We start from the raw sequence: 26,011 nt of genomic DNA, 5'->3' as shown, positions 1-26,011 counted from the left end.
ATCATCCACTACCACAAGATCCATCACTGAACACTGCATTCGACGATGAACATCATCCACTACCACAAGATCCATCACTGAAACACTGCATTCGACGATGAACATCATCTATTACCACAAGATCCATCACTGAAACACTGCATTCAATGATGAACATCATCCACTATCACAAGATCCATCACTGAACACTGCATTCGACGATGAACATCATCTATTACCACAAGATCCATCACTGAAACACTGCATTCAATGATGAACATCATCCACTATCACAAGATCCATCACTGAAACACTGCATTTGATGAACATCATCCACTATCACAAGATCCATCACTGAAACACTGCATTTGATGAACATCATCTATTACCACAAGATCCATCACTGAAACACTGCATTTGATGAACATCATCCACTACCACAAGATCCATCACTGAAACACTGCATTCAATGATGAACATCTTCCACTACCACAAGATCCATTTGATGAACATCATCCATTACCAAAAAACATTTAACTCATTCATTGTGGTTTCTACCAAATTGACATATACAAGCTCCACCCATTACTGCCGTCTTCTGTTAGAATGGTGGCAAATTCCTTACTGCTGTTTCCAACCTGGCAAGTTTCAATTAGGTACAATAACATAGCTCAGCAGTTCCATCCATTCATCAATCATTCCTCTATTCATTCATCTATCTATCCATTCTCCCATCCATTCAGCCATTCTTTTTTTCTATTATTAATCCATTTACATATCATCCGTTTATTCACCCACTCATTTATTTCTCCATACACCCAGAAATCCATGTTTTTCTAACCATCCATTCATTCACTGAACCATCTACTCACAATCCATTTAACTGATTCAACCACCCATTCATTAATCCATTCATCAAACACCCTTCCATTCATCCATTCATTCTTTTAGTTCATTCATGTTCCCACTCTAGTAGTCACTCATCCATCTATTCATCCTTCCCTTCACTCTACTTTCTATCCATCCATGCATATACACACTAATTTCTCCATCAGACTGTTCATCTATTCATTTATCCATCCATCCACTCATCCATTTCTCCATCAATCCATCCATCCATCCATCCATCCATCCATCCATTCATCCAACTCAGAAAGCATCCATGCATATACACACAAATTTCTCCATCAGACTGTTCATCAATTTATTCAACCATTAGCCCATCCTTTTCTTCATCAATCCATCCATCCATCCATCCATCCATTCATCCAACTCAGAAAGCCAATTATCAAACCAGGATGTTCTATCAATCACAACACACAGAGGTTTTGTCAGCAGTGCTGTGTAACATTCAGAAAACTCCATGAATGGAAATTCTGCAAGCAGCAAACTCCACCAGTCACTGTTTCTAGGGCACTAAAGTGTCAGTCACAGCGAAGACCATACATTAGTAACAACACCTGTCAGTAGTGTCCACCGCAGGAGTCTTCAGAGCAAAGATCATGCATTTCTGACAAGACCCACCACTCGCTTCCTGTTTCACCTGCAGCCATGTTTCATTATTGAAGAGTTCAGCGGGTCTCCAGCTTCCCAGACAGGAAGTGATGTGAAGGCAGAGGAACAGGTGGCGTTTCTCAGAACTCCTGGCAGTGAGGTGTCTACAGATTGAAACAAATGAATCCTATGCCTTTACTGCTGGATCCACCGTGAAGGGCTCTGAGCACCATTCACATCACTGTGGAAAGGCTTATTTTGATTTGTTTCCTCAGAATAACAATGAAGGGAAACTCAAGTGTGAAGTATATTCCTGTTCATGTGTTTTCCAGCTCAAAATGGAAGTTTGTGAACACAAACCTTAGTGACACTGAAAATCTATGAATGTCCAGCTTTGCTAAATGATGTTCTTCACATATCAAATTAATATAGTAACACTGAGAAATGATGTTATTAACAGAGAAGAGCAGATTAAACGGCAGAAGCTGCACTTTTGTGAGGGTTCAATTTAAGATTTATAAAGGACTTTTTAATTTTTCAGTTGCAATGCTATTACAATTAGCATCATTACCATTAGCACAGACAGTGCTCATTTTCAGTGTGTAGTAACCACCTCTGCAGACATTAAATTTAGCTTTAAATAGTTCAAAATAACAGTTTCTAAGTGGTTCTTGGTTTGGATGTACAGTTCTAGGAAAAACCTTCTTGGGTACACAACCTTTACAGAAAATGACTTTTAATATGAAGACGAATTAATCTACATAATGCTTACATGTGTGATAAAGTCTGAAAGGTTCATGTGATGACTGTAAACGGTGTGTTGTGCCTCCTCTGTCATTAGCATGGTTGTGCTCTGATGGTACGGAAATGAATCAAATGTAGCTAGCATGTTAAACCATGTTATGTTCTTCTCAACAACACTCGTTCATGGAATTATAGTCATTTTTTGCATCATATCTTAGTTATTTTTGGTCATATAACCATGAACAAATGTTAGCTACATATTTCAGTATATTTTTGAACAATCACACACTTTATGGGTATAACTGGGTGTCTTCAGCGTAGCTGTGAAAGTTTATATTATGTTTCCTAATGACATCACCTAGAGGTAGCAGTGCAAAGAGAAAAGCAAAGGCCCTAAAACTGAACCATGAAAGACTCCACAAGAAATGCCAAACCTTAACAACTTAACACTTAACAACTGGACCATACAAGAGATTTAAACCAATCAGAGCTTGTAAACAAGAACCATAGTAATAAGTAGCTGATTGAATATCAGCACATTAAGACATTGTGATTTTCTGTTCGCATTGATTTTAAGGACCCATGACCCTGGCTAGAAAGTATTGACCAAAACCCCCCCCCCAAAAAAAACAAAGAACACATAAAAAAACAAAGAACAATAACGAAATACAAAAGACAAACAAAATATCCAAATAAATAAAACTCCTGACCAGTCACTAAAGCAAAAGAAACTGCAGCATCTGTCTCAACTGATTCTCATTACTTTCTCATTCCCGACTCCCATCACTCAGACATGCACTGCTGTCTTCCTCAACTGCTAAGCTCCTAATTTTTCTCCTCCTTTTTGTCCCTCTACCCACTCTGTAGCTGCCTGTGGGAGAGCTGAATAATTGAGCAGATCGGATGTGCTCTGAGAGTCTGTCGGAGAAAAGGCTGAGTCTGTTTCAGAGCTGTCAGAATGAAGAGACAGGAGACAGAGCTCTGAGTGCAGTGACTTTCAGATCAGCAGGTGATTTTACACTGTAACCTCAAACAGCTCCCAATCCAAAACAGTGTTCAAAGGGTCAGCGAACAAACTGGAATCCGCAGAGGGGGAATGTGAGAGGTTGCTATTTTAAATAGTGAGAGCTGCTTACGGTGCAGAATGCAGAGGGATGACAGAAACACTTCTCTGTGAAGATTCTTCCAGTGATTGTGTGTTTATGTCTGTGTGGTTGTGTTTGTGAGGGTCTGTAAAGGCCGTTATGCAACTAATGTGACGCGAATAAACAAGATGAAAAAGTTAAAAATTTGGACCTGATTTTTTGGGGATGTCACTGTACTGTTCACACCATGAGAAAAAAAAGCAAGCAGGCAAAATATCTATGAAAAAGATCCTTTACTTCTCTAAAAACGGGCACTGCCTCAATCAGGGGCTAAAAGTCTGAGAGCTTTCACTCACAGCTCTGACCTCAATACTTCAGCTGAGTTGATTTTGGAGAGGACAAACTGGCTGAAGGTCTTCAACTGCTAATAAGATATCCTTTACTCCTCATAGAACGTGTCAGAAGTGACACTGGGCTACTCTCCATTTTGGTAAACAAAGTGGCGTGAAGAGCTTCAACGCTCTATTCAGAAGCTGAAACTCATGCTTCCGCATTTAACTCTGATGTTCTTAGCCCAGTTTAAGCCCCATCTGAGCTGATCTTGGAGACTCTGATCCTTCTGATGTTTGCCAAAAATTCCAGTTGCTGGGAATCAGCCAGTCTGTCGTCTTGGTTGTCGCCATGCCAACACCAAAGATGACAGTGATTGGTCAGAGAGTTCATAACACTGGTACAAGTTCTGCAAAAATTGAGTGGAGAGCGAATAAAATCACATCGCATTTTCGCCAACCAAAAATCTCATTTGGTGTAAAAGATCATCGGTTATACACAAGATTCAATTAAATTATTGTTATCTAAATAAATTGCAAGAATAAACCGCACTCAGGGCGTAAAGGCCTTTATAGCGATTATTACACACAGTGGATAATGTATATTCTGTCATAGCCCTCATGTCAAGGTCTTTGTATTTATCTGTATTTACCTTCTATTCGTATTCTGTATTGTCTCTACATAAGTACCAAGTTCACCAAGAATGTATAAACGTCAATTCCAAAAAAAGTGATTTCTAAGTCCATTTTGACTTATAGTTAAACAAAAACAGTGGAAGGATATGTAACGTTTTAAGAGGTGATATAATCATGCTTGGATATTAAAGAGCATCTAGGAAAGGTCTAGTCTTTTATGACCAAGGATGGGTCAAGGCTTACCACTTTGCCAAAAAATGCATCAGTGAGTGTATCAGTGCACTACAGAAGGTGAAATATTGCAATCTTTGCAATCACTCGTTGAGGAACAATGGGTCTCATGCGCTCATATCTTCCTAAGTTTTTTCTTAAATTAGTTCTTCGTCTGATTCATGACGTGTTTTAAACCGTAGAACTGTTCGCACCTTCGTGCTCTTCAGTGTGAGTAGATTCTATTCTTACCAAATGCCAAATAAGAAAACGTTGGTGAATGTCAGAACCTTCTGAAAAGAGGGTGTTAAGATGAAAATGTCTTCTTAAGAACAGCTGGTAAATGAGGCACACTGTTCTTAAATGAGTGATTGCAATGATTGCAATATTTCACCTTCTACAGCGCACAGTGTCATTGAAAGATTCATAGAATTCTGAGAAATCTTTGCACGTAAAGGCCAAGGCCGAAAACTACAACGGCACTGCATTAAAAATCAGCAGGTTTCTGTGATGGATATCACCTCATAGCCTTGGGAATACTTTGACAAAACGTTGCAAATAAACATTGTTAGTTGCTGCATCCACAAATGCAAGTTTATGCACAGGTCTGTGCACAGCGGAAGGCGTATGTCAACACCACCCAGAAACACCGCTGACTTCTCTGGGCTCAAGCTCATCTAAAATGGGCTGATACACAGTAAAAACGTGTGTTGTGGTCTGACAAGTCAACTTTTCGTATTGTTTGTGGAAGTAATGGACACTGTGTTCTAAAGGCAAAAGAATAAAAAGACCATCCAGATTGTTACCAGTATACGGTTCAACAGCCAGCGTCTGTCGTGGTATGGGGGGTATTAGTGAGTTACTTGCATATCTGTGAAAGCACCATTGTCGCTGAACATATTTTGGAGCAACATATGCTGCCATTTAGATGCTGTCTTCTTCATAGGTGTCCATGCTTATTTCAATGTGGAAACACATGAATGCATGTTACACCAGCATGGATGTGTAATCAGAGAGACTGGGTACTAGACTGGCCTGCAGTCCAGACCTGTCTCCCATTAAAACATGTGAAGCATTATGAAGCACAAAATAAGGCAAAGAAGGCCCCATACAGCTGTGAATAACTGAAGTATGGCAAAAAAATTCTGCTTTCAAAACTGAATCAATTGATGTCTTTAGTGCCCAAACAATTGTTAACTGTGATGTAGATGATGTGTTGCATCAGATTTGGAACATTTCACATACTGTCCCAACTTCTTTGGACTAGAGGTTTGTGGATGTGGTTGTGTAAGAGTGATGTGTACCTTAAGCATGCTGTGCAGCAGGTGGATTTTGCGGGCCTCCTCTCTAGCCTGGTTCAGAGCGAAGCCCTGCGGTGGTCTCACTCTCGGAACTCGCTGGACCACTCGCTCCACCCGCGGGCAATCCACCAACACATCGCCCTCCTCTGGCCTCAAACGGCCCACCAACAGCCCAAAATACACACCCTCCAGCAGCACCTACACACAGAGATTCACAAAGGTCCGGAGCATTAGTGTGCTGTCTAAGGGTAGTTACAGGCATCTAAGAGCATCGATCTGACAGTGGTGATTCAATTTCATTCTCAAATATTAAAAATGTTGGTGTACAGTTTTGTCTATATTCCACTACTGTGTAAAACAGTTCATCCAGTCACATTTGTGTTTTTTTTTATAATTCTGAATCATAGAAAAATAACGGAATCAAACTGTTTCTCAAAGAATCATAATTGAATCGAATCACTGTGATGTCAGCAGTTTACTACTGCTATGTATACACACTGCACTTGTGCTCAAATAAAGTACAGACACTAAGTCTGGATAACAATAAATTTAGTCTGATGAATCATCACAATAAACCACAGTATCATGATCCAAACTCAGTTACAAAGCTGCACATGTGAGCATTACAGAGCCTACAGCTCACATTTTCCCTGATGGTAATATATTGGTAACACTTTGCTTGAAGGGTGTCTACATAACACGTTCATAACATCTTACATAAACACTTCATAGCATGTTCATGAATGTTTAATTCAACATTTATAAGGTATACATGTTGTACATGATATTACCAAGGACTACTAAGTCATTTTACCGAGATACACTTTTCAAAATAAAAGTCCTCATTTTTTATTGATCACTTTTGAGGTAAAGGCAAAACAGAATACGCAAATTTTTGGGATAACAGTACAATATTTAGCCTGCATGTCCACAAACTTTTGGACTTGTCTGGTTATGTGTGTGTTCACCTTTAGAGGCTCCAGTATAAGGAATGACATCAGGAAGCTGCTGATGCAGGAGACCAGCCACATCAGAGCCACGCCCTCACTGAAGCTCCGCCCCAGCCAGATGGACAGGCTGCTGGACAGGATTAGTCCCACCCAGCTGCCCCAGAGAGCAGCCAATCCGCACAAAGGAGGAAACAGCCTCGGCTTACACACATCTGTCACCACTGAGAGAGCGAGAGAGATTGATAAGCCCTCATAATATGATGCCTTATTTTCTTAATTTCAATAATTTATCGCTGTTGTTGAAACAAAACCTTGTATCTCCAAAATGGTAACTTTACAGGAGAAGCAAAAAACATACTGTCCTTTTAATGTAAGTCAATAGAACCATTACTTTCCAAGTAATTCTGAGCCATTTGTTTTGTCCATCCATCATGAAATTTACACACAACGTAAAGGACAGCAGGTGTTTTCACATTATGTCAAAAACTGAAAAACGACAAAAATGTAGATACGAGGTTTTGTTCCGACAGCAGTGATTTGTATGTGCAGGTATTTTTTCTTGTGCATGAGGCAAAAGTGGATTTAAAGGAATACTGTAGTGAAAAATCTGATCTACACATTTTTTCCTGCCAAAAAGTCCCGGATCAGTTGAAACGTCTGGTGTCTAAACTTTACTTCTTTCTGTGCTTTGGTTTTGCACTGGAGCTACAATGCTAATGTAGGTAACAAGTAATGGAAGTCTATGTCATACAAAATGTTTGAGATGAGTAAATGACAACTGGGACAGGATGAGATTTACATGGGGAAGGAGGGTGAATGTAAATTTTCCACAGGAAAATTTCAGTCTGTAACGACCGATTCCCACGGGATAAGGAATCTTGGTCTAAGTTATAGAGATGGAAGTGACTACTCAGTTTACATACAGCACGACATGGAAATTTGCACAGGATTAATGTACCTTGGGATTATTCCTACAGTTCATTTTACAGCCCAGGATTAATATAATCTAGGATTATTTATATAGTTTGTTTTATCTGGGGTTATATCTACAGTTTGTTTTATATCAAATGGTTAATATAATTTGAGTTTAGCACTATGGTCCATTGTACAGCACAGGATTAATATAATCTGGAGTTATTTGTACTGTTAGTTTTGTATCATGGGATTAATATAACCTGGGATTATTTCTACAGTTTGTTTTACAGTATGAGATTAATATAACCTGGGATTATTTCTACTGTTTGTTTTATAGTATGAGATTAATATAATCTTGGATTATTTCTGTGGTTTGTTTTTTATTGTGAATTAATATAACCTGGGATTATTTCTACAGTTTGTTTTACAGTATGAGATTAATATAATCTTGGATTATTTCTGTGGTTTGTTTTTTATTGTGAATTAATATAACCTGGGATTATTTCTACAGTTTGTTTTTTATCATGGGATTAATAAAACCTGGGTTAGTTTTATTGAACTACACCTGCTGTCTAAAATGGCTGCTTTTGGCACTCTGCTACATTTCACAGTAAGCCGTACTGTATCCTCAACCACACTAACAACTCTGTGACTGTAATGAAGACCTGGATGCAGTTTGAACAAGTTGAGAGATGTTTTGAAGATATGTTCACAGAACACATTTGGGTGACTATTGACTTCTAGTGTTTGTTAGCAATATTAGCCTCATAGCTCCAGTTATACACCAAAGAGGTAAAATCTGTACACCAAAGATGTCTTGGCTGATTGACTACACTGGAGGTAAGTGGAAAACTGCGTATATTTGGTTTTTCACCAAACAACTTGCTTAAGGACGTGTATGTGTGTTTACGTGCGCCTATACTTCAGTGCTGACATAAAACAAGGCTGACATTACTCTGCTGTATGTAGACGTAGTTTGTGTGTATGTGTACCCGTGCGTGAGGTGAATGCAGTTTTAGGTGGATCTCTGCGCAGAGCTGCAGGAGGAACAGGCTCGCTCATCTTCTGCAGCAGAATCACCTCCGTCTTATCGCCAAAGATACTGGACCTGCAACAACAAACACAGATTACAAACTACGTACAGAGCAGGGAGAGAGGAGACGAGGTGAGGAGAGCAGAGGAAGAGACAGAAGGGTGAGAGATTAAATTATGGAGGAGTGGTGACACTCACAGGTCGCCCATGTCACTGTCCGTCTGGGAGAGCAGCTGACCGTCTGCCAGGATCCGTTTGATTAGATCCTCATCTGTGAGTCACATCAAGTAACCAATCAGAAAACACAAACAAACATTTAACTGTTGATTCAGTTTGTAAACAACGAGTGTGTTTACATGCACACAATAATCAGATTTTGTCAGTAATCTGATCAAAGCGTTTAGTTGTCTGGCCTGCCGGAGTCTCTGTTTCACTCTCTTAACACTACTGTAATCAGTCTGTATTAACAGAACTAACTGCCTGTGTGTCTCTTTGCTGAGCTGAACAGCTGCCCATCCTGTGTGTCTGGTGCTGTTGCTTCATCTGCCCTGATCAGCTGCCCACTGCTCGCCAGCCTTATGGACCTCCTGACCACCATGGAGCTTCCTGCTGTCCAATGCTGGGCAAACCTCACCAGCATGAACTGACCCTCCTGATAATACTGCTATTTTTAATCATAGACATTGCTTCTCCTGCTTCTCCCCTTTTCTTGAATGTTACTAATGATCAAATCTCATTCTCTGCTGTCGTTGTTTGCTTTCTGGAGTCAACAAGAGGAGGATGGGTTCCCCTTCTGAGTCTTGGTTCCTGTCAAGGTTCCTTCCTCCTGCTCTTAGGGAGTTTTTTCTTGCCACAGTCACCACTGGTGACACTCATGGGGGCTCGGACCTGGATTTTTCTGTAAAGCTGTTTTGTGACAACACCTGCTGTAAAAAGCTCTATATAAATAAACTTTGACTTGACTTGAGTTCTCAGCTCTACCTGAAGAGGTGAAGTATTTGTTCCTATGATCGTGTCCCCCCACAGTCTCCTCTTCCTCGGGGTTAAAGGTCATGTCCACTCCGAGGTGTCGGCTGCCCTGACCTCTCTTCAGCCGAGGTGGAAACCCCGCCGTCATTTCCACTGACGGCTCAGTCAGCACATCCGGCCAGTCGGCATCCGGGACACTCCACCTGTGTAGAGACACGGCAAGAAACGGAGGATGGAGAGAAAAGAGGTAGAACAAGAGAAAGATCTGTACGTGTCTGAAATAACTGAGAGAGTTTTAACTGTATCTCACACACACACACACACACACACACACACCATACACACACACACACACATACACACACACACATACACACACACACACATACACACACACACACACACACATACACACACACACACACAATATACGGATCACGCACACTCAGTTAGACACATCGTAATCAGACTCCTGTTATCCTGTACTGATCTGAGCCTGGTATAGACTGTCATCCCTCTCAGTGACACCATAATGATGATGATTATTATTATAATAATAATGATGATTATAATGATCATAATGTCACTCTGAGTCTTTCTTTCATCAGCACTAAGACCTGTCAATCACCACGAAACAGAAGGCTCACCTTTTAGAGGAGGGAGTAGGCAAGTCAATGTTGGTCTCCTCCGAATACGTCTACAAGAAAGAAAGAAAGAAAGAAAGAAGTAAAAAAGTAAGAAAGAAAGAAAAGAAAGACAAAAAAAATGCAAAAAATGAAAAGAAAGAAAGAAAGAAAGGAAAGAAAGTAAAAGAAAAATAAAAAAGTCAGAAAAGAGATGTAAGGAAAGAAAGAAAATACAAGAAAATAGATAAAAAAATTATAAAAGAAAGAAGGAAAGAAAAAAATAAATAAATAAAGAAAGAAAGAAAGAAAAGGAAAAAAAACAAGAAAGTAAATAAAAAGAAAAAAATGTAAGACAACAAAAATAAAGAAATAAAAAAGAACAAAAATAAGAAAAAGAAAAAGATCAGGTTTTCAGTTTCACTGATAATCATCTGCATTCAGTCAGTAATGAAATCTGATCCTCAGATATCGTGGTGAGATCTTGGCTGGGTTCCCAGCCCAGAGAGGTTCTGATCTCACAATACCTCAGTGGGGATTCCATTGAAGATGAGGAAGGAGCTTCCTGTCATTGAGTTGTCCAGAAAGTCATCGATTTCCAAAGACTCTTGATCTACCTGTGGAGGCAGCTGTTCTACTGACACCTGACACACACACACACACACACATTACATATGGAACATATCATAACATATATGTACTTATGTACAATACATACGATATATAATATTACATATAAACATGTATATAATACTTCTGGGTCATATCACATATAGACACTTACATGTATATAACACATAGGTACGCATTATGACACACAGATGTTTACATATACAGAATACACATATGACATATGGTTATTACATATAGGCCTTACATATTATGTATAGTATATATTACTACTTGTAGACACACACATATATATAAAATACATATGGGTCACATCACATATAGAGACTTATATAGAGAGAGTGTGTATACATATACATTATATATAAAGCATAAATGGGTCATATTATTACTACATATATAGAATACATATAGGGCGTGTTTACCTTGCTGCGGCTGAGTCTGAAGAGGCAAAAGATGAGCAGGTAGAGAGGATACAGCACCAGACAGCTGACCACGCCCACTCCTACAGACTCCCCATTCAGAGACACCTGCTCTGAGACAGGAACAGAGCTGCACACACACACACACACACACACACAGTCACATTACACAACAGCAGTAACATGGTTATTACCATCTAAAAACAGCTTATAACACCACATCAATAAATTACTTCTGACTCGTGGCTCCTTCAAACAAGTGGAAACAAACTATCTGTTGAGAATGCAGATTCTACCATACCACACTCGTGTTTGTCAGTAGATGAGGAGATATTTTATTATGTATTATTATTATTTAATTATTAATGCAAAATCATAATAAAAGCATAGCAAAAAGACTTTTGCAAAGTGCAACGTCACAGACCTCGGTGAGACGCCTGAGCCCTAGGAGCAAGTTTATCTTCAGGACTGTCCCTTACCTGTCGCCGTGGGCAACGGTGGCGTACCACACAGCGTTGGCCAGCAGGATGAGGTGCAGCAACAGCGAGCAACAGGTCGCCCTCTGGAGGCGAGTGAAGGGGCTGCGTGGGGGTCTTTCCCATAGCGACAGCCACACGTGACTCTCACACACCGCCCTCTGGAGCTCCCAGGAGAGGAGGCGGGGCCAGTGACGGAGCTCCACCTCCTCTGCGAGAACACAGAACATTAGGAGTCATGTGAGTGAGAAAGGCCTTGATAGATATCACATACACTGCTGTTCAAAAGCAACATACAAAAGTGCAGAATCAATGTTTTCAATAATATAAAATCAATTTTGCCATAGCTAAACGTGATTATTGTAGTAAGATGCAACTGCTGTGCAATTCTGAATAATTATTAGGAATCTATAAAAACGCAGAAACGTAAGGCTGGCTTTAAACAGTGCAAATTACATGCAACCTTAGTTACTTGAAATCTATGTTAAACTAAATTGGACTTGAGTTGCGTTATGAATGAAGTTCTAACACAACAAATATTCAGGATAAAGTCATAATAAAATTGTAATAAATGTCATATTGCACAACTGTTAACAGTTGGTTATCATTTACAGTACATAGTCACTTGTTCATTCACTGGAGGGAACACGCACCACTGCATTGTCAACCATATAGTATTTACGCAATTTACTTCTTTTTCCTGTGCTGCACATTATTTTTATTGTTTTTAGTATATTTTTATTTTATTTTATTCTATTATTTATCTTCACTTTCTATTTATGCATCTGTAAATACTGTAAGACAATACTTTGCTCCTGTTCATTTTGCCCTTGTTTTGCTCTCTACTGTGCTTTGTACTGCTGCAATAGAACACTTTTTCTATGGGATTCATGAAGTGATCTACAGTCCTGCTCATCATTATTGGCACCCATGAAGTTTAAGTACATATTGTGGAATATCCCCTGAAAAAATTAATCAACTGAAACAGGTTTTTTGTATAGAGCACTCATATTTAAAACAAAAGAGCAAACTATAAACAACAATTTAAAACAAAAAACAATGTGAGGGAAAAACAGAAAAAACCTAAAGCTTGCTGTGACACTGGTATTGGCACCCTTTACATTAAATCAGTATGGAAACACATTTTCACTCACCTGTGGTAAATCGCAAATGATAATCACCTGTGACAAATTCAGTGCCCATGTGACATGAATTAGCCAGTGAATGATGACTTCAGGGTTTTAAAAAGCCATTCGTTGGGCCATGTTCATTTGTTACAATGGTGAAGACAAAGGAGCTGTCTGAGGACATCAGAAGTGCTATTATTAGCAAACACAAGACTTCCAAAGGGTATAAGGCCATCTCCAAAGACCTTGGTATCCCAGTTTCAACAGTGCGCAATGTTATTAAGAAGTTTGCCAAGCATGGAACTGTCAAGAACCTCCCTGGACGTGGGGGAAAGAGGAAAATTGACAAGAGAAGTCTTCGAAGGTTGGTGCGAATGGTGGAAAAAACACCAAGGCAAACATCCAAAGAACTGAAGGCCAACCTGGAACAGTCTGGGGTCATGGTTTCAACAAATACCATACGCCGCACACTAAACCATGCAGAGCTTTATGGGCGAAGGCCAAGGAAGAAACCATTGCTAAAGAAAAGACATAAAAAGGAACGACTGATCTTTGCCAAAGAGTACCTTGACAAACCACAATCATTCTGGGACAATGTTTTGTGGACAGATGAAACAAAAATAGAGCTTTCTGGCAATGCAAAGCAACAGTTTGTTTACAGATGGCGCAATGAAGCTTATAAGGAAAAGAACACCCTACCAACAGTTAAGCATGGTGGAGGATCCATAATGCTGTGGGGTTGCTTTGCTGCGTCTGGTACTGGAGGCCTTGACCGTATCACAGGAATCATGAAATCAGAGAATTATCAAGAGATTTTAGAGCGAAATGTCCTACCCAGTGTAAGAAAACTTGGTTTGAGTCGAAGATCATGGATATTCCAGCAAGACAATGACCCAAAGCACACATCCAAAAGTACACAGGAATGGTTTAAAAGGAAAAAATGGACTGTTTTAAAATGGCCAGCAATGAGTCCTGACCTCAATCCCATTGAAAATCTTTGGGGTGAGTTGAAATCTGCCATTGGGAAAACGAATCCTGCAAACATTCAAGAGCTTGAACAAACTGCAAAGGAAGAGTGGGAAAAAATACCAGCTGAGAAGTGCAAGAAGCTTATAGATGGCTACAAGAAACGTTTGGAGGCTGTCATCACAGCCAAAGGGTGTGCAACCAAATATTAACAAGGGGTGCCTTTATTGCTGCACATGCTGTTTATTCTGTTTCTTCTTTAAAATTGCAACATGCAAGTTGAAAAACAATGTTTTTTTTGTTGTATTACTTTGGACCTCCAATTAAAAAATCCTGAAGATATAACTTTGGTACATTTACATTTATTTCTGAAGATATTGTACAGGTTATGCAAAAAAGGAAGGGGTGCCAATAATGGTGAGCAGAACTGTATCTATCTATCTCTCTGTCTCTCTATCTACCTATCTCTCTGTCTCCCTGTCTGTCTGTCTGTCTGTCTGTCTATCTATCTATCTATCTATCTATCTATACTTCATGACTTGATGATCTGGTCTGGTGTGCAGAAGTTCACCTGAAGCTTCTGCCTCAATCTCCACTCTGCCATCCGTCTTCTCGTTATCCACCGAGAGCCACTCCTCCACCAGGAAGAAATACGAGCTTCCTGTCTGCAGGTCCTTCACCAGAACATACTGCAGCAACCATGCAGGAGACAGACCTGAGAGAGAGAGAGAGAGAGAGAGAGAGAGAGACATGAAAAGCCTGTTGAAGTTTTAGATTAATTATTTCTGTCTTGTAGCTCTTCGAAAATAGTGGATAAATTGTGTAGAAAGTGCATATTCTAATCTTCTAATCTTTCAACCCATACCACATTTGTATTTGTAAAAAGGAGATATTTTATTATGATTCGAATTTGATGAAAAGTTTGTTTTGTTTAGTGTAAAGAAAAAGAATTCCTCACATTTTTGCCACATTTTTGTCACTTTTTGACATTAAAATGAACAGAAAGTGCAGACATGTAGGGTGTTTCTGCAACTATGGCCAGTGTTGGCTGTCCAAATGCTTATTCAACATACGGTAAGGACTAGCATTTGTTGAGCACGGTTTATTTTGCATTTCTGTGAATTCAGGAATTCCTGGATGAGGTTTCCCGCACCTTCTTCCATGTGTTCTTTTGCTAACTTGTGTTTTAAAAGAAAGTAAATTAGTTTGGCTTTAAAAAACTTTATTTGAGGTCATTTGACCAGTAATGTGGTGGGCACATATCTGAGACAGACATTTTAATATGTTTAGTTTTAACATTTATATGGTGCCGTTTTGATTGAAAGACGTACTTTTTATAACAAATTGTACGTTTTGTTGATTTTCTAACTGAAAATAGCACATCCTCTACAGACATCTTAAAAATGTCTTTTTTTTATAAAATGTGCAGTAACTTTTGCACAGGTCATAAAATGTTAAATTCAGGAAATACACAGTAATTGTGCATTAAAACGTGCAGTGATGTTTGCTCTGTAGAGGATGTGTTCCCTTATTTTCACTTAGAAAATCAAGAAAACATGGAATCTGACAACTGAATCAAATGTGGGCCTAAACATTCTCTCGGGACACGTTCTCATCACTCTTCATCTTACACTGAATTGAAGTCCTCTTTATTATCAGCTACACAAACACCTCATTACATTCTCCCAAAGATAATGTGCTACAAAACGTGTGCTGCTTCCTGCCAAATGCAGCACCCCCACTGCCCCCCCACCAGTCTGATGCACTGTTAGATCTGTCGCAGTTATGAACCACCACCTTTGTTGTCATGCCACAGGCGGATCTTCAGCACGCTGCCCAGGCTGGTATCCGTGGCGATGTGAAAGATATCCAGACTGTTTCGAGTGAATGCTCCGACCCGGTCCAAGTGACGGTGCCCACTGCGCCCCTCGCTGCCATGGAGACTGATTCCAACGTGGGCCGTCGTGCCTGAGCAGGGTCCAGTAAAGGGAGAGGGGGAGAGAGACAGAGAGAGAGAGACTTTGTGAAAGTAGTATGTACTCATTACAGGATTATTATAGGATTAGACTGCTGCTGTCTCATTGTCTCTCAACCTGTCGATCCACTCATCCATTTATCAATTTATCCATCCATCCATCATCACCATCCAACTATTTATCTATCCATAGACTAATCCATGGATCAGCCTATCCACTCATCCATCAACCTATCCACTCATCCATTTTCCCATTCATCCATCAATTAATCCCGCCATCCATCTTTCTATTTACCCATCCATCTATGCATCCATCCATTTCCCCACCAATTTATACATTTATCCATCCATCCTTCTATTTATCCATTTATCCATCCATTCGATATCAATGAATTTATCAATTCATCCATTGTTTGTCACAACAATCTAATCTACCGCCTTGCATATTGGTTAGGCCTCTCAGGAACAGCTTTAGAACGGTTTAAATCATATTTGATGCATACACAATTCTTAGTTTCTCTGTTAACTAATTTCTTAAAAGAGATTTATTAACATTTTTTGCGGCGTGCCACAGGGTTCAGCTTTAGGGCCCTTGCTCTTTTCTTTGTGTTACCTCTAGGTGAGGTCATTAGGAAACATAAATTTTCATTGCTTGACATGCAATTATACATTTTGATTCCTTCTGACGATCAAAAGAGCTTACCAGCTGTGGGTCAGATATTTCTCAGGGGATGTCACAACTTACCAACGAAAAAACTAAAATACTGATCGTTGGTACTAAAACTCTGAGAAAGCTGCTTCATGAGAAGCTCAGTTCTTTAGCTTCATATACCAAACCTGGGTGTAAGCTCAGATTCTAAACTCTGCGTTGACCCGCTTGTAAACACAGTCACGAAAGTAGCTTTTTATCATTTGAGAAATATCACTAAAGCCTTTTGTATCTCAGAGTGATACAGAAAAACTCATTAATGCGTTCGTTACATGCAGAGTTGATCACTGTAATGATCTTCTAACTGGGCTTCCTAAGAAAACAATACATCCTATACAACTCGTACAAAATGCAGCAGCATCCTAACAAAAACAACACAGAGAGATCAGATCACTCCCATTTTTAAAGAACTGCACTGGCTGCCTGTTTTGTTCAGGATAGATTTTAAAGTTCTGCTACTAGTTTTTAAGGCTCTAAATGACCTTAAAGTACCGCTTACATCACAGAGTGTCTGTCTGTTTATGTTCCAACACCTGATCTTAGTTCTGCAGATACTGACCTTCTACAAACACCTTCCGAAAAATACAGAAAACACGGACTCTTTCGTTATTATGTTTCTAAACTGTTGAGCTCAATTCCACTTTCTATTGGACAGTCAAGCTCAGTGCTCACTTTTAAGACGCATCTAAAAACGTATCTCTTTAACTTAGCATTCAATTAAAATTCTATGCCTGTTTGGTATTTCTTTATAACTTGATCTGTCATTGTCTCGTCTTTCACTGTAAAAAATGTATCATCTGTCTGGAAAACACTTTGAGCTGCCATCAGTATGAAAAGTGCTCTATTAATAAAGATATTATTATTATTATTATTATCATTGTTATTATTCGGAGTGACGAGTGACCCTGCTTAACCTCCGACATCTGCTCCTCACCTGCTCCTCGTGTCCAGCCGGTTTTGACCTGTATTTCGTACTTGTACAGTCCGTCTTTTCCACACAGTGGAACCACAGATGCTCGTCTCAGGTCTATCTGATCCAGCTTCCTCAGCACAGCGGCTGCTACGGCGTAACACAGCAAACAGACCACGCACACCAGCAGGACCACCAGACTGCGGCTCGGAGACGCGTCCTGACACACAAACACACACAGGAAAGTTTAGAGTGACACGTTTACACAAACACACATATCTACATACATAAAGTGTAGTGAAAAAGTATTTGCCCCCTCTTAATTTTCTGTTACTGCATATTTGTCGCAGTGAATGTTTCTTATATTTAAACAAAATGTAATATTAGACAAAAAGAAAACAAACACAAACACATTTTAGTTATCCAACATATAAAACACCCAAGTGAAAAAGCAAATGCCCTTTTAGTTACTCAAGCAGCAAATTAACCAAACTTAATGGATAATGAGATTCGGCTGACTGAACACAGACACCCCTGTCAATTGTAACACTCACTCATACTGAAGTACATCATTAAAGTGATGTCGTTTTTTTTAAAAGCACACTATGATCAAAAGTAAGTCCAAAAGAGATGAGGAAGCAAAGCTGTTTGAAAGATATCAGTCTGGAAAGGGTTACAAAACAATTTCTAAGTTTCCAAGACATCACAGAACATCAGTGAGAGAAACGGAGGTTGCGTCCAAAACTGCCTAGTGCCGTACTAAACAGTATGTCAACACCATCAGAAGTGCATTTATTAGTATAGTATTATACTCTATGCGGTTTTGGACCACAGTTTATGAATCACTGGCGAATCTTCCCAGGAGTGGCCGACCTGCCAGCTTCTCCCCAAGAGCACATAGGAAGATCATCCATGAATTCTCCAAAGATTCCAGAAGAGCGTCCAGGTCTCTCTAGCCTCAGCTAAGGTCAGTGTTGATTCCACAGTAATAAAGCGAATGGACAAAAACGACTTTCACGGAAGAGCAGCAAGGCAGAAAACACGAAACATACAAGAAACATCAATGCTCGCCTCACATTTGCAAAACAGCACTTGTACAATTTGTAAGCCGTTTGGTCACACCAGTCCAAAGTGTAACTTTTTGGACAACTTGGGTCTCTTTAAATCTGCTGCAAAGAAAGTTGGCTGCCTCTGGAACTGGACAACTTGTTATTCTTGACAGAACCATGAATTCTGTTCTGTGTGTGAGAATTCTTAAGGAGCGTATCTGTTCATCTGTACTGAAACATAATTACGCAGCAAGACACAATCCAAAGCAGAAAGAAAAGCAAACCCACATCTGAACGGCTTAAAAGAAACAAAATGAATGTTTTGGACCCCAACAGAGATGCTGTGGTAGGACCTCAGACGAGCAGTCCGTGCTCAAAACCTACCTAATATATCTGCATTAAAGCAGTTCTGCAAAGAAGAGTGGGCACCAATTCCTTTATAACAACTTGAGCGCTGATACCAACTTATAGGAAATGTTGGCTGCGTTCGTTATTCGCCCAAAGAAGGCAATTACTTTGTCACATGGACGATTCACGTCTTTGCTCCCTGAGTAAATGAAATAATAATAATAATAATAATAATAATGTGTGTTGTGTTGCATGAAATTCTCTAATATTACATTTTGTAAAATGTAAAAAGTGTAATAGAGAAAATCAGGAAGGGGCAAATAGTTTTTCACGGCACTGTAAACATGTTTTTTGAGTCCTGTGCTATATTCACTCATTCACGGAATATTTAGGAATCTACATGCTGCTTTTTACCCAAAACTATCTTGCCCGACTTCTTCCACTAAAACCTGTGACTCACATGGATGACGAAGCTGACGGCATCTGGGGGGACGAAGAGGCTGGCGGCGAAGTCGGTGAGGTGGCGTGTGCTGCAGACAGCCCGGCCCGCAGTCGTCTGTGCCAGAGGAACGATTCCGTCCGTCTGCCAGACATGAGCCTGCTTGCTGAAATACTGACACAGAACCGTAAACACGCCGACCTCCAACCGCACACGCGGCGGCCAATCAGCACTGCAGCCCCCCGTCACGTTAATGAAGTGGTCCCGTGTGGTGTCATACACGCTGCGGAGACACAGAGCACAGAGAGAGAACTACTGACAATCTGACTGTCATACAGTTCAACATGAAGTCACATAATCATGAACAACACGTTTTAAAATGACTGTTTTAACACATTTTGTATAAGAAAATCTAACGCAGACCATGTAAAAATACATCTTTGTGTTACAGGATTCCTATAGTCACACACCATGTAAACATACAGTGGAGTCTAAAAGTCTGACACCACATTGAAAATCTGTATTTTTTCATTTAATGCTGGAAATAAACAACAGAAAGTTTTAGAATCACGAAAAAGGTTAAAATAAAGAAGAAATATTTCAAACTCTGCAACATTTCAAGGTCACTATTCAAACTGAGGCAAATTTGTGAAATTGACCATGTTAAGGCCTTTGTACGAAAAGGTCATACTTTTTAAAATCTTTTTTAATCTCTTTAATTAAAGCTTGTGTCCTTATAACTCTCAGATGGATTTGATCTACTGATCAGAGGCTTTTACACAAACATATGCAGCTCACGCCAGCTCGAGCGCACACTGTCACTAAAGCAGAAGAAGGACACACTTTACCAAACACTAAAAAATACAGAAATTCATGTTAAAAGCTCAAGGTTTCTACTTTTCACTCAAATTCTTAGACTGACAATATCATTTGTAGTGCAAAATTTGTATTAAATTGGAAAGAAAAGCAAAACAGAAGCATTTTCACCAGTGGTATCAGACCTCTTTACAGGCCCTAGTACAGAAATATCTTAACTCGAAAATCTTGTCTGTTGAGTCACAATGAGGACTTCAGTTAAGACTGAATTTAGGACAGAAGCAATTACAGAACAACAGTTCTTAAGTTCAGAATCTTATTTATTAACTCCAGATAAGAAAACAGTGTTAAATAAGCCTCCTAACTAGACAAAATGTCCTAAATTCTGTCCTAACTTCAAGAAAACCCCAACAATCTTCAGTGTCTATCATTTTTAGATAACTGTGACAGATAACAAGTTCACTATAATTAGTATAATGACGTTAGATTTATTTATATTGCAAAGCAGTAGTTTCCCTTGTAAAACGATGAGGTCATGTGGTTCAAAAATCACATACACTGATGTTCTCCACTGTTCCCTCTTATTACCTTTCGTTTGTTGATGATTCATAAAAACTCATCAAATAAAATATTACAGCGATGGTGGTGAATAATGAGGAGGCAGAGATAAACCTGGCTGATATGAGCAGTAAGATACTTAAAGCCTAGGGATGGAAATGGAAACTGAAACGGAGCAGTGATGCTGTATATTTTTAACGTTAAATTTGATTGTGTTTCAGCTGTGCGCATATCGTGGGTTGCTTGACAACAGACATAACAACTGATTATTGACCCTAATCGATAAGACATAATTCTTAAATGAAGATAAGATTTGTTTCTGTAAAACAAAACTGTAAAAAGATCTTATCAGATCTTAACTTAGGACTGAAGATAGGACGGTTCTGTAATACAGCGCCAGGCAAGCACCATAAATGGCTTTGGAGCGTCCCTAAAGCTTAACACTCACTAAGAAAGCAGACATCTATGAACATGTATGATGTATGCAACTTCTCTGCACACTGTGCTTTTACACTCAATCCATCAACTAGTTAGTTATTTATTTGTTTGTTTATTTGAATTGCTAATATACACTGACATGATATGCTAAAATTAATGTGTATGTTATCTACAACTCCATTTCCAAAAAAGTCGGGACGCTGTGCATAACGTAAATAAAAACAGAATGCAATAATTTTTCAAATCATGTAAAACATAATTTTAAAGGAAAATACTACAAAGACAACATATCAAATGTTGATGCCAACAACACAAAAAAGTTGGGACGGGGGGCCTGTTTACCACTGTGTTTCATCACCTCTTCTTTTAACAACACTCTGTAAGCGTTTGGGAACTGAAAAGACACTACTGTAGTTTTGAAAGTGAAATGTTTTCTCATTCTTGTTTGATACAGGATTTCAGCTGCTCAGCTGTTCGGGGTCTCCTTTGTCGTATTTTTCATTTCATAATGCACCAAATATTATCAGTGGTGACAGGTCTGGACTGCAGGCAGGCCAGTTTAGCACCTGGACTCTTTTAATACAGAACAGTGCTGTTGTAATACATGCAGAATGTGGTTTGACACTGTCTTGCTGAAATAATCAAGGCCTTTCCTGAAAAAGACGTTGTCTGGATGGCAGCATATGTTGCCAAAACATGTATATATCATTCAGCATTAATGGTGCCTTCACAGATGTGCACGTCACCCATGCCATGTGCACTAATTGTGCTTCTCTTACAGTGGAGACAAGAAGAAGGTGTAGGGCTGGTGGTCCGGGCTCCCTCCCCTCATCATGCTGAGTGTGATGTGCTTCTTGTCTGTGCTGTTGTACTCATTGGCCCACTGGGAGGTGTACAGGTATGCTGTGATTGACGGGTCTGAGTCACGTCCACCTGGAGAATCTGCACAAACACACACACAAATAAGCATTTGACAAAGGTTGAGGTCAATAACCAGCACCAGCTAAAGCATCATCATTTACTCAGTATTTACTCCAAAGGTCAGAAACCCTCTTAAAGACTTAAAGATGCAGTTAAAAAGAAAATTGCTTTCTCTCGATATACATTACTGTGCAAAAGTCAGAGACCACCCAAAACGTTACTCCTAACAACCACCTGCAAGACTAGTAGACCACCAAAACTGTCCCATTCTGACGGGCAGTATTTAAAGCTTTCATCTTTGAGAGAGAGAAGAAAATCAAGCTCCACGCCTGATTCAGATCTGAAAACATCCACAGGAGTTTCTGTAATTTTACAGAACTTTCAACTGTGTGCTTTTATTTTGAAAGGCAGCCTAATAGGTAGTGCTAAACAGTAAAACACAGGTCTAATGTCAATTTTAAATGAGCCTAATAAAAAATGCTCTTCTCTCAGTACGGCTGCGAAATGAACACTAACTACATTAGTGGACAGACGATAGGTCCAGGAATGACAATGTGCTTTGTGTGGTGCAGTTTTAGACTAGTCTATTACTGCAATATTAGCACTCTACATTTATGAAATGAATAAAAGAGAAATTGCTTTTGGCTCATGATTTAATAATACAGGACAATCTGAGAAGAACTGACGTAAACCAATATAACAAATATCATGGGCTACACAAAGAAACCACTGTCTTCAAAATTTTGCTTTGCTTTGTCACATTCTCTGAGTGAATACAGTGATTTGTGGAATATATTACACTGTTTTCGCTGGTGTTCTACACAGATATGAGAATACGTAGACTACAAACTGATCATACAGGGTGGAGGTCTTAAAATCCAGACCTTTAATCCATTTTCCATCTCTAAATTTTGCAGTCACTGGCAGGTATTAAGCTAGGTGGTCAAACAGTAACATCTACAGGTCAGTTAACTAGCAGCGATTGCAAAATACAGAACTAGAAATGAGACTAAAGGCTAATATTAGCTAGTTAAAGTGCCGCCGCTAGTGGACGTGGCACATGCTGTCAATTAAGAGTATAAAGACGACAGACACATCCTTTATTAACACTTTCTCATTAGCAGATTACTGATGAACATGCTGCCCCCTAGTGGACACACTGTAACCTTACCCTCCACCGTGGTGAAGTTGAGTTGGATATAGACTCCAGCTTGTCGGTTGATGTTCCCCGTGCTGACCCTGACGATCACTGTGCCGCAGCGGCTGACGTTCACCGCCCCGGCTGGCTGTAGCACCTGTCCGGCTCCGTCCCCGTCCAGCTCCGCCGCCGTGATGTTGTTAATGGCGACCGTGATGGCCTGGCTCTCGTCCAGGTCGGTGATGGGGATCTGTGTGCCGTTGATGGTGCGGAACTCCATGGACGCAACCTCCGTGGACACGGTGTGGTTGGGCACGAAGTTGAAGGGGAAGGGGTTCGGCTCCACCTGGAAGCAAGAGCGGACGATTCTTGAGCATTTTTGCTATTCAGATATTCACAAGAGAAGTATTTAAACCTGTCAACGTTAAAAGGTGATCCGCATCTGAATAAGACACACGTCTAAATGAATATAAATGTATAATTTAACACACATACAAATCTGACATGTTTTAGATGAAACATTTCCATACAGTACAGTGCAAATTCAGAGATTTCTCTTCATTTATTTTTCACAAAAACAGTAATTAAGTAAAAACTATTCATTTTTCAGTGTCAGAAAAGGGCAGGAAACACATATTTAACAGAAAATTACACAAAAACCTCAACAACTACATATAATAATCATTTTTTTCAGTATTTACTGTGTCCACTCTTTGCCTTTATTACAGCTTCCATTGTTTTCAGGAGACTCACTTTCAGTTTTTCAAAGAAATCTGCAGGGAATGTTTTCACACCTACAAAGTTCAGTCTTTTTCTTTTTCAGCTTCTCATGATCTAAGTAATTCCAAACACGTTCTATTATGCTGAAGATTGGACTCTGGAGTGGTCAGTCCAGATTTCATTTTTCAGTCAAACACTAAAATAAGTTCAGATATCCTTGTATTTGGACAATCATACCCATCCCTACCATAAAGATCAGTTGGACCACCGCCTCAGCTGCTCTGCCCAGGCTGGAGTTGAAGGCACGTGGGATGGAGAAGCGCCGGCACTCGGGAGCGTCACTGTGACCATAGCAGAGGAGGCTCTGGAGGTCCGCTCGTTTCCCCGCGGCAGCGATCTCGGCCCCCCGCAGGATCAGCGGCTCCTCATTCAGAACGCGCGACAGCATCAGGATGCGCATCAGCTCAGACGACAGCGTGTAGGCTTTAGCGGCCACGCGGAGGGGGTGCGGCTGGTCATCCACTGGAGATGCACATTGTGGGAAGCCGCCACCCTCAGACTCCTCTGGAGGAGATGACGCAGCCCGACTCACCTGGTGGATTAGATCACCTGGAGAAAGAGTGGAAGGTAAGTTTAGTGAAAATTCAATAGATTTTTCGAAATTTTTTTTTATTTTTGGCCAAGCATCAGCGACTTAACGCTTACATTCAAATTGACAAACCGACCATGAAGAAGGTATCAACTATGATTTATTACTATTGCAATGATTGTGATGCACTTTTTTCTATTTTTTCTATGTTCATGGTGGCAAATATGAGAGTAACAGAGCTCTTGCTTCCCTGCAAAACTGGTGCGTACACACTGGTATTTATGTCATTGAAAACAATGATTCCAATTTACATATGATATTAATGTGACCGCACAGACTCAAGATTTCATCCCGATCCTGCATAAAAGCCTGGATTGTTTGTCCCGCTCCTGCTTATAACCTAAATGTTTTCTCCAGGGCTGTTGGAACCACGGGGGGCGAGCGAGCATTTGACCCGCCACTCATCAGCTTGATGTGGCCACGACTCACCACGAGTCCACATCGCTTACACCATGAAGAAATTAAACTACATGAAGTGCTGACCAGCAGACATGAACAGAGACAGAGTCGAACTCGCGGGCAGAGCCAATCAGAATCTTCGTTTCAGCTGGGAGGTGGAACATTTCCCAAACAGGAAAGCCTTCATGTTCAGTGAGAGCAGCTTCAGCTCACTGATCTGGCCAGTGTTTTTACTGAGATTCACAATCTAATGCACTGTCACAGTTCATTTTATTACACTGTGTAAATTTATGAAATGTCAGTTTGAATATTTCGTACTGCTACATTACTAAACTAAGACCGCCTTCTGATCTACCGTGGTTGCTGTGGATCTACTGAACTTTTTCTTCAGTTCGCTAAACACTCCTCCCGTATTCAGGTCCTCCCTGAAGGACTAATTCACAAAGGAATTCAACACCAGAGCGCATTTTTCCTTTCCCTGCACCATCTGCCTGCTTTGACAGTTCACTCTTCACAGACGCTCATATGGTTCCTGCAGCTCGAGCTGCTGTTGACTAAGAGCAATAAAATAATTCCGGAAACATGTGTTTGATCCTGGCTCATGGATCACAAAGCATATTTTTGGCCGAGCATCAGCGACCTAACTGCTTACATTCAAATGGACAAACCGATCATGAAGAAAATATCAACTATGATTTATTGCTATTGCTATGATTGTGATGCACTTTATCTATTTTTGTCTATGTTCACGGTTGCAAATATGAGAGTAACAGAGCCCTTGCTTCCAAAACTGGTGCGGACTTTAGAAATAGAGCTGTTTGAAAACAGCCTGATGTTCTTCAGAGATGTCAGCTAGTAGAGTTTACTGTCTGAGGCATGAAAGGTGGTTTGAGTCAGTGGCCTAACTGCATTTCATCACTCAGCCAGACATTTTTTGTTTGTTTGTTTTGTTTTTGTTTTTGGGAAACATTTTGCCCCACCACTTTTGGAGGTGCAGCGCCACCCGTTTTTCTCCCACTCCCGCCAAAGACCAGTATAACCAGTTTCCATCTG

General features: G+C 40.0%; 1 protein-coding gene across 1 annotated transcript in view; it reads right to left on the bottom strand.

Annotated features, from left to right (window-relative positions):
* The window catches only part of pkd1a (polycystic kidney disease 1a), a 182,441-nt gene that overhangs the window by 18,847 nt on the left and 137,583 nt on the right, over positions 1–26,011 (bottom strand). The window contains 16 exon segments of the mRNA XM_036557614.1: positions 5,782–5,976; positions 6,747–6,949; positions 8,636–8,751; positions 8,875–8,947; positions 9,658–9,848; positions 10,293–10,342; positions 10,796–10,912; positions 11,324–11,450; positions 11,800–12,007; positions 14,461–14,604; positions 15,687–15,857; positions 17,508–17,703; positions 19,341–19,602; positions 21,911–22,073; positions 23,224–23,536; positions 24,158–24,519. Coding sequence (XP_036413507.1) covers positions 5,782–5,976; positions 6,747–6,949; positions 8,636–8,751; positions 8,875–8,947; positions 9,658–9,848; positions 10,293–10,342; positions 10,796–10,912; positions 11,324–11,450; positions 11,800–12,007; positions 14,461–14,604; positions 15,687–15,857; positions 17,508–17,703; positions 19,341–19,602; positions 21,911–22,073; positions 23,224–23,536; positions 24,158–24,519 — 2,891 coding nt within the window.

Source organism: Colossoma macropomum, unplaced genomic scaffold (assembly GCF_904425465.1).
Source record: "Colossoma macropomum unplaced genomic scaffold, Colossoma_macropomum, whole genome shotgun sequence".
Lineage (NCBI taxonomy): Eukaryota > Metazoa > Chordata > Actinopteri > Characiformes > Serrasalmidae > Colossoma > Colossoma macropomum.
Note: the sequence above shows the minus strand (reverse complement) of the source record. Positions and strands in the feature narration are given on the sequence as shown.